The sequence below is a fragment of the Arvicola amphibius genome, chromosome 14 (assembly GCF_903992535.2).
Source record: "Arvicola amphibius chromosome 14, mArvAmp1.2, whole genome shotgun sequence".
Taxonomy (NCBI): Eukaryota; Metazoa; Chordata; class Mammalia; order Rodentia; family Cricetidae; genus Arvicola; species Arvicola amphibius.
Genome location: NC_052060.1, coordinates 39,916,604 through 39,926,687, shown reverse-complemented (window position 1 = coordinate 39,926,687; position 10,084 = coordinate 39,916,604). Strand labels below are relative to the sequence as shown.

At 39.6% G+C, this 10,084-nt stretch overlaps 1 protein-coding gene across 1 annotated transcript; it reads right to left on the bottom strand.

The window, feature by feature from the left end:
• Nucleotides 1-354: 354 nt before the first annotated feature.
• LOC119801506 (protein CEBPZOS-like) lies at nt 355-766 on the bottom strand. Its single transcript, XM_038312142.1, has one exon. It carries the CDS (start codon nt 739-741, stop codon nt 499-501), a length of 243 nt encoding a protein of 80 aa, XP_038168070.1. The 5' UTR covers nt 742-766; the 3' UTR covers nt 355-498.
• Nucleotides 767-10,084: the final 9,318 nt, after the last annotated feature.

Sequence of the window (10,084 nt, the reverse complement as noted above, 5' to 3'; positions counted from 1 at the left end):
TTTTCTGTAGATTTTTAGCAGAGTGGGAGCGAAAGGACAGACCGTAAGATAAGGCACCCATAGTTGGGCTCCCCCAGGAGCTGATTGATTTCATGTTCCCTGCCCTTCCCTTTCACATCAGGGCGGTCACATTGCCCTCCTGGGTGCCACTGAGCGCAGCAGATAGTCATCTTCTGGAACCTTAGCCCAGACAGCTCTCTTCTCTAGAACTCTATTCCATCATGTCCCCCCAAAATTCCACCCCTTACATTTTTTTCATATCTTAATTTTTTTTGAGTTTTATTAGATATTTTATTTTCATAGCATAAACAAACATTTATTGATAATGCCATAAGCATATTGACAGTCAGCTTTTCAAGTCCAAAGAATAAGACCTGAATTATAATGTATAGTTTGCTTCACCTATTACGAACTCCATCCATGTCACCTGTGGGATTTTAATCCTGAGCGATACTGTTGATTTCTTCTGAGGATAAATCCTGAACAGCAACCAAATCCTTAATTCTTGCTCTCCAACCACTTTTCTTGATCTTTCTCTCTCATTCCATACATTCCAGACTGTTCAATGGATTTGTAATAAACTTCCAGAACGAAGGGGAATATCTTGCTCATTGTTTGCCTGAAATCTTGGCTCGAGTTCATCTTTTTAAACAAAAAATAAGCTCCAAAAACACCCACAAGTTCAGCTGCTAAAACTCCTTTAAAGATCTTCCTTGCCAGCGGCTCCATGGTTCGAGTCATCCTGAGACCTGCGCACCCCGATGGCGCATGCTCACTTCATATCTTAATGTTAATGCCACTTTCTTTAAAGAAAAAAAAAATTCTGTGCTGACTTCACTAAAATCGCAACATTCCTCCACATTTCCTAACTTTATTGTTCTCATTGTCACTGACATCTAACACATGTGTCCATGATATGTAAACATACTATATATTTTGTTCATTGTCTGTTTCTGGTCATTAAAATAGACGGGGAGCGATTTTGTTTGTTTTATGCACCGATCACATAAAACTCACTGAAAGATGAATACAATAATGAGCGAAGGACAGAAATGTGTTCAGCTGGAAGTCAAATGAGTCTTTTGAAACCCTTGAGTCTGACTCAATCTGGCAGCCACTTGTCTTCTCTTGACCACTAAGTAATTCTCATGGAAATATACAGCATCCTCTGTGGGTTTGACTCTGGGAACTGAAAATTGTTTATTACTGAACAACTGAATGCCAATCATCTGTTCTGCAATAACAGCTAATTCTTTTTTTTTAAATATATTTATTTTCATTTTATATACATTGGTGTTTTCCCATTGGTGTCAGGTCCTCTGCAACTGGAGTTACAGACAGTTGTGAGCTGCCATGTGGGTGCTGGGAGTTGAACCTGGGTCCTCTGGAAGAGCAATCAGTGCTCTTAACTACTGAGCCATCTCTCCAGCCCCACTAATTCTTTATGTAGAGTTACAAACCATTCTTTGATAATTCAGTTAAATTTCTCTCTCTCTCTCTCTCTCTCTCTCTCTCTCTCTCTCTCTCTCTCTCTCTCTCTCTCTCTCTCTCTCTCTCTCTCTCTCCTTGAGCCATTGTTTAAACTTCGGTTTCCTTTGTGATGATAAAACATGACCAGAAGCAGCATGGGGAACAAAGGGTTATTTCAACCTACAGCTTTCAGGTCAGGGTCCATCAGTGAGGGAAGTCAAGGCAGGAGCTCAAGCAGGGAAGGAACTTGGAGGCACAAACTGATGCAGAGTCCATGAAGGAACACCTTTACTGGCTTGCTCCCAATGGCTTGCTCAGCAGACCTTCTTATAGCACTGAAGATCAACAGCCCAGAGGTGGTACCACCCACTGTGGGTCTCCCCAGATTAATCATCAATCAAAAAAGTCACCACAGATTGGTTTATCTATGGGCCAATAAGATGGGGACATTCTCTCAATTGGGGTTCCCTCTCCCAAAAAAGGCTCTTGTTTCTGTCAAATTGGTATAAAACTAGCTAGCACAAGCAATATATTTCAGTATATTTTATGGAACTCTTCAGTTATCTTAAAGTTCCTAAAAAGTTGTATGGAGCAAAGATCCTCCAGAATTTAAAATGTTCTATTTGGTTTAAACACATTTAATTAAGTTCCAAGGGTACATTGGTTAATAAAGATGACCAATTTGATAGGATCTAGAATCAGTTAAGACGCCAATGTCCAAACATACCTTTAAGGGATTATCTAGATTAAATTGGTCAGAGTAGAAAGACCAACCCTAAAAGTGGGTGTCATAATGCCCTAGGCTTGAATTCTGGGCTGAGTGAAAAAAACAAACAAACAAACAAACAAACGGAAAAGCCAGCTGAGCTAGAAGCACTTAGTGTTCTCTGCTTCTTGTCAGTTGATGTGAGAGTTGCCTCAAGGTGCTGCCTTCTGTGTTTCCCTGCCATAGTGGAATATACACTTCACTGCTACACAAGGGGCTTTGTCCAGGGTACCATGTCACAGCAAAAGAAAAATAGCTGGGACCATAGGGAATCACTTTGGGATAAAACGATGAGGGTTTTTTTTTTTTTTTAACATTTACTTTCTGTGTCCCACTATGTTTAATCATATCTAATAAGACTAGGGGAAGCAATCAATTTCATATTAATGTCTTTATAACTGAAAATATAGACACCTTGGGGAAAATGGATGGGATAAGTGAGAAGCATGGTGTACACCAGTGAGGAGACTTGATTGATATGTGTCACTTTCGTAGCTCATGCCATTCTCATTGTTTTTATATTAAAATATAATACCCCTATGGGGGATGATAAGCCTGGTCTATTGTTCCTTGGGGTTTACTCTTTCAAAATGTCCTTTGAGGAACTGGCATCTCGTCTTCAGATCCCCACCCATGGAGCAGGACAGCTGCAGCCTGCAGAAAAGAGTTATTTATGGCCTCTTTAGAGCCTCCAGAAGAACTGCTTTTTAGCCAGTTGCTGATTAGCTTGGCAAAATGTGCTGCAATGTTTATTCCTCATTTTCATTTTTTATGCCTTCTGCATTTTTTCCTTCTCCACGATGGTCCTACTGGAAAATGCTTGAGTTCTAGGGCATTTGTGCATGTGCACCCTGATATGCATGGTGTTTGGCAAATAATTTGGGTTTTCAGACTCGGAGATGCAAGTTCTGGCTTGTCCCTATGGACAGAGCGTTAGAACACTGCAGGGAAGTGCCCTTCGCTGCACTCAGTGACCTGCTTCCAGCAGACGAGCAATGCCTGTTAACAGAGCCATCAACTCACTTGGTTTTGAGTTACCATTTCATCCTCATGCCCTCACCACCGGCTTAGCTGTTCCCTCATCCACTTCTTCCTCGGGCAAAGGCTTAGGCTAATCATGAAGCTAATCTTGGACCTTCAACCTGCTGAATTAAGGGTTGTGGTTCAATTTCTACATCTGTTCCTCTTGTTTTCCATGGACTATTTCTCGGTAGCCACCCAAAGAGATGAAGGCAGCATCTCTCCTTGCAGCGTTTGGACACAAGCACAAAGCTCACTGCTCTGTGGTTTAGAAGATAGACTGTTTATCTGAGCTGCTCTGACAGTGCAAAAGAAGAAAACAGACAGGATTTCTATTTATTTTCTGTAGCCAGGGTCATCTTCATTTTGTAATTCACTCATCTGGAAAGTGCTTTAAGAAGAATTTGCCACCTCATGTGGTCTGGTGTTGTTTACTGTTGTTTGGTTAGCTATGCTTGAACTTTACAGATTTAAGTTTCTTTTTTTTTCTCTTTGGGCACCCAGATGGGAGTGTACTAATTGGTGTGTACCCAGATTCCACAGGAGGAGTCAGCTATGACTCTTATCAAGAGGCGTAGCTTTTCCACCCTTGGCCACATTTGTGGCTGCAGTTTTCATTTCCCAACACTCATGTCGAGCATGTTTGAAGACTCAAACTAAGCACGCTTTCACTTCGAAGCCTTTGTTTATCAGCCCTACCTGTCCAGATGGAAACTGCACCTTCAGACTTTTGTCTCTGGGATAAAATAAGGTGCAGCTTTTAGTGCTTCTTTTACCTATTTCAGATGAGCAAATCTGGGAGCTGGAGGTCCAACAGCATTTACCACTCATGTTTGAATGTCATTGCCCAGTTTATTTTAGGATCTTGGAAAATGTTGTTTGCATAAAAAGTCTTAGAACAAACAGACTTAATGCCTGTGGTGTTCATGGAGCACTGGCTGATTCAAACCGAGCCAGTTTTGGGGCTACAGAGCTTTGACAGTTGCTGTCTCTACCGCAAAATGTTTCCTTTTTCTTTATATTTCTTGTTAGGATGTCTGTTAGCATTCTCAGTCACAGTTTAGCTGCTTTATTTTTATATTTACTAATTTATTTAGTGGAAGGGGGACACACATGAAGTTCTTTCCTTCCACCATGCTGGTCCTATGAACTGAACTCTATTCATACATTAGGCTTGGTGACAACTTCCCTTACCTGCTGAGCCATCTTACTGGCTCACAATGACTGTCAATTTATCCTTTCTACTTGTCTAGATGTCTTCTGGCACTGGCCTTATTCTGGAGTTATTAACTCTGTGACTATTGATCTTTCATCCTAATAGTAGATGAGGACACTGCCTCTCTCAACATTTACTGCAAGTCCTTAGTGAGACCCTGGCTCAGAAGCTGTACATGATGAGTCTGGTACAATGCTAATACAGTTCTGATTTTAGTCAGCTATGGGAATTTGTTTCCTGGGTCTTAGCATCTAAGAAGGTAAACATTAAACTAATTATCATTATTAGCCTTGATCTATATATTGCTTCTGCCATTTAGCCTTGAAGATTGTTTCTGTCTTCATTCGAATTTGTCTGATCAGTTTTATGTCTCATTCCATTTATTTTAAATTTTTTAAATTATTTATTTTTCTCTTTTGTGCATGAGTGTTTTGCCTGCATGTATGTGTACTGCATACATGCCTGTTGCTGATAGAGGCCAAAGGAGGACCTTGGATTTCCTGGAACTGAAGTCATGGATAGTTGTAAACCATCATGTGCATACTGTGAACTGAAGCCAGGTCCTTTGAAGGCTCTCAATAACTTAACTAATCTCCAGCCTCTGTTTCTCATATTTTTTTATTTTTCTCATTTATAAACACATGCTCCTCCCAATATTGCCTAACCAAGTCCACACAGTCAATAATTACTTTACTTAATAAATTTTGAGAGTTACGGGTACAATGTATGATCTAGGCAAGATTCTTACATTCTCAATAGCTCTATTTGAGCTTTAAATTGAAGATAGTGGTAATGATGGTATGTGCCACATAGCTTTGCTGTGAAGGTTCAGTTATTGAGAACCCATATAGATTTCAGATGTTGACTAGCTCATAGTAAGTACAGTTAAGAGCTTATTAAACAACATATCTCGGTCTTCCAAGGTAATGATTAATGAATCCTTGGATTCTAATATATTGAAGTTGATGGCTTAATGATTAGCAAAACTTTCAAGAAACTGGATCAATGAGATGGTTCAGTGGATAAAGACATGTGTATATGACCACTTTATTTCTATTCTTAGATCCTACAATGTGACAGAATTGTCCTTTGACTTCCACATGTACACAGTGACACACTTAACTACGCACATGCACACACACAATAATATTAATAAAAATGAAAGTCTTCCAAATTGCACTATACTTTTAAATTTTACCTTTTTATTAATTTTTCATAAAACATATTTTGATCATATTCCGTCTCTTTCCAGGTATTACCCATCTCAGTAGCTACTCAGCTTTATGTTTTATCTTCTCTTGCTCTTTGAAAAAAGCAAATAAAAGCACATAAAACACAAAACAAAATAAAAGTTCAATTAGACAAAAAAGTCAAAATGAAATAAAACATAAAATCATCACAAGAAAGTATGGATTCTGAATTGTGTTGGCCAACTCCCCCTGGGCAAGGGGGTACTCTGGAGGGGTTTGATATACCCAGTGATAGTCCGTTTGGGAAAATGTCTTCTTTTCTAGAAGAAATCGGTTGTAACTAGCTTGTAGGAATTTGTGTCTCCTCCCCTGTCAGTATTGGGATTTTGTCAGTCAGTCTCTGAGTTCATGTTTATCAGTCCTGTTTTGTCCGGAAGATGCTTTTCCCTTGGAGTCATCTAATACTTCTGACTCTTAAAATCCATCTGCTTCCTTCTCTGCAGAGATTCCTGAGCCTTAACAGGAGGAGTCTGATAAAGATATCCCATGTAGGATGAGTGCTCCCAAGTGTCTCAGCCTCTGTACATTGTCCAGTTGTAGGTCTCTGAGTTAATTAACTACTGTAAGAAAAAGCTTCTCTGATGTGGCCTGAATTATGATCTATGAATTTCACAGTATGACATAAGAAGTTATTTTATTGCCATGTTCCTTTAGCAGAATAATCATAGTAGTTTTCCCCTAGGCCCATAGTCTATCTAGTTTCAGGTTTGTGGACACTTAGGCAGGGTCAGGTATGAGTTCCACCTCATTGAATGGCCCTTAGATCCAATCAAAAAGAGCTTAGTTACTCTCAAAACATTTGTGCCTGTACCGTACCATTATATCTTGCATACATGTCACTGTTGGAGATCACAGGTTGGAGTTTGATGGTATTAATTATTAATTTTCTTTTTCAGTTGTACAAAGTATACTAGCCCTATGAATGCTAATCAGTAGAGATGAAGCCTCAAGCTGGGAAACCAGCTTGATTTCATGATGTTTAATTATGTAAGTTGTATCCAGCAACCTTATTGTCAGGTTATGGAAAACAATAAATAGTCTTCACAATAGTTTGTAGTGTTTGGACGATGGTATGGGATCTCTTTGTCCAATAGCTCAACAAGATGTAAACTGTTCCTGGCACTTGAGGTTATACTTAGTGACATAACATGTCAAGACGTGGAATTGTCTCCCCTATTATATAGTGATTCCATTTAAATTCCTTTCATATATGTACATATTTTTGGAAGCTTCTACAGTAGTAGATTTCCATATGGTTTTTGAAAAGGCCTTTAGTGTTAGTTGTTCTTCCTCATATTCCCAATGATTTAATGCAAATTTGATTATAATTGCTCACTTGCTCTGAATGCTTGTCACACTCCTATACTTTCATAAATGCTTCTCAGAATTTATTTGTGGTAGAATATTGTCTTAATTTGGGTTACCACTGCTGTGAAAGAAGCCATGACCACACAACTGTTATAAGGAAAACATTTAATTAAAGGGGCCGGCTTACAGTTTCAGAGGTTCAGTCCACCGTCATCATGGCAGTGACAGCCTGCAGGCAGACATGGTGCTGGAGGAGTTGAGAGTCCTACACCTTGCTGGTAACAGGAAGTTGACTGACAGTCATAATGAGGGGAACTTGAACAAATGAGACCTCAAAACCAGTCCCTACAGGAACATACTTCCTCCAAAAAGTCCATACTAACAGTACCCCTCCCTTTGGGGGCCATTTTCTTTCAAACAACCACAAATATTATGAAGCTATATCCTCAATAATGCTAAGGATAGTGTAGTAACAGTCTAATACAAGGTATTTATCTTTCCATGACCCTTCATGGATAGAATTATAAAGATTTAAGGGCCAGTGTAGAATGTATTAAAGTCAAGAATAGAAGATTAATATAAGATTTTAAAACCTGGATTTGTCCAGGTTTCCATAGGCTTAAAATTTTTCCAAATAAAATAAATTTGATAAGTAACCCAACCACAACAAACAACATCCAAAAACTACACAAAATCTTGATGAAAGGCTCTTTTGCTTGAAAACATTTTTCATTATGTGCTATATTAGTTCTCTAATGTACTAGGCAGAAATGTATGTCTTCCTCAACAACAAATACTCCTTTTACATACAGTACAGCTGCTTTGGTGAAAAATGTTATTTTATGTTAACTACTAAATGGTGTATACTTTTGAGTACTGGCCATACAGATGTGGGAATTAAATCCCCATATAATGAGATACCTGTAATATTTAATTTTTAAAAGAACTTTAGAAGGATTATGGTTTTCACTTTAAGGAATCATTTTATCAGACGAGATAGGTCATCAGGTAGGGATCCCAGACTCACCAACACCACCCCCACACTTCCTTGCCCTTGGCCTGAGGACCCCTTGCCCCAAGCACTCCAACTGGTCCTTCCTTCCCACACGAGGCTTTTAGACTCACATCACCAACTCTACTTGGCATAAGGCCTGACAAAGCACAATGTGTCCCCTTCCTACTTGCCAGTCCCTCTCTTCATGTAGGGACCTCAAACTCAGTGACCAACTCCACCAGTCCTGTGCTCACTCAGTAGCTGCTTTCTCTGGATACAGATTCCAGACTCTTACTAACAGCTCCACCCACTCCTTCTGAACTGCCAGAGGACCCCATAACCTGTGCCTGTCAGCCTATACCTCTCTAGGTAGAGACTTCAGACTCATGCCGCTAACTTCATTTACTCTAGAGTCCTGCTAGATGACCATCTGTTCCATTCTCCCCGGTCTACCCTTGTCTCCACAATGGAACTCCAAATTCAAACTCTCAATTCTGTCAATGCCCATAGATTTTCAGGGACTATACGTACCATGCTTGCTCCCTTTCCAGGTAGGGACCCCACAGTTACAGCACCACTCTACCCACCCTTGCTGTCTGGTGGAGACATACTATCCTGACTGTTATTGATTGTGTTTATATGCTGGCATATACAGGCAGATAAGTTTTGGATGATTGTAATTCTAGGTGATGTTATCTGGTCTTGTCTTTGTTTGGTGGGTATTTCATTCCTTAGTTTCTGTTTCCATTCTTCTTAGGAGGATGAGGTTACTTTGTGTTGCCTGGGAGGAATTTATTTTACAATCTTGACAGGTATGGCCACTGGCAAGATTCCAGTTAGAATGTGTTTGTAGGTATTGGGAGCTGACACTTAGGAACAAGGATGGGCTAGAAGTGGGGTGGGGCACTGAAAGGGCCCATAGGAGAGAGGAAAGCAGGATGTTCCTCTAGGATTTGCTCAGTGCATGGGGAATAGGGGTGGAGAGTGAGGAGAGGCAGTAACAGGTAGTATGCTACAGAGCTAGGGATGAGACTGAGATTAGATCTAGTTGGGAGAGGGAAAAGTCAAGTTCTGAAGCTCTCTGTTTCCCTGGCCCGCTTATATCTCAAGTAGATGTGGCTGGTGGATTCCCAGGGAATCCTGTCTCGATTTATAATGAATGTAATATTTTTTCTTCTCTACTTAGCCATCTTTTTTCCAGATCTCAAAGCTCATAGTATTGTCCTAAATTTCTTTTATGAAAACATCTCAAATCAAATCTGCAGAACATATGTTCTGATTTGTATCATAATACATACTTAATAAAGTACAAATATCTCTAAACAGTATAAGCAATGTAATTTTGTCAATGAGTGGTTTCAGATGATGCCTGTGTTTGGGATAGATTTCATTCCTCTGAGATGACGCAGACACAGGGCTTCGGCACAAATGATGCCTGAACTTCTCAAGCTAATTACATATGATTATTCTTGAATCCCAAGCCCTGTCTACTCATAAGAGTAGTATAAATCATTTGCTTTGGAGACACACTATAATGTACTTTGAAGAACAAAAAAATAAAGTGAAGATAGGTGAATGATTTGAAAATATGATCTTTTTGAAATAACAACTTTTTAACTTCTGGGATACTTAGCTCTAATCAAATAGGCTATAATCCAAAATGAAATAAGTTATTTAACCTTTCAAGAAATGGACTTATAGCTACTTAACTAGGAAACAGCTAGGGTATCTAGATATTTTGAGGATTAGGAAGGATCTTACATATCTATGTCTGCTACTAATTCAGCCTGTAAGGTTATGATTTTCTTTGCCACTCTTGTCCTTCCTTTAGGAGCCCTATAAACCACATGTCCTGCTTTGCTTTCTATTGCTGTATTAGAGGCCATGAGCAAAAGCAGCTGAGGGATGAGACAAAGAGTTTATTTCAGTTTACATGCCCAAGTCTCAGTTCATTATGGAGGGAACTGAAGGTAAGAACTAAAGCAGGATCCGTGGGGAAAGACTGTTTACTGGCTTGCTTCTCTATCATACCTCCCAGAATACCTGTGAATAGGGATGGG

What these genes read in the sequence shown, in the direction of transcription:
- LOC119801506 (XM_038312142.1), bottom strand. Translation starts at nt 741, where the DNA reads ATGACTCGAACCATGGAGCCGCTGGCAAGGAAGATCTTTAAAGGAGTT.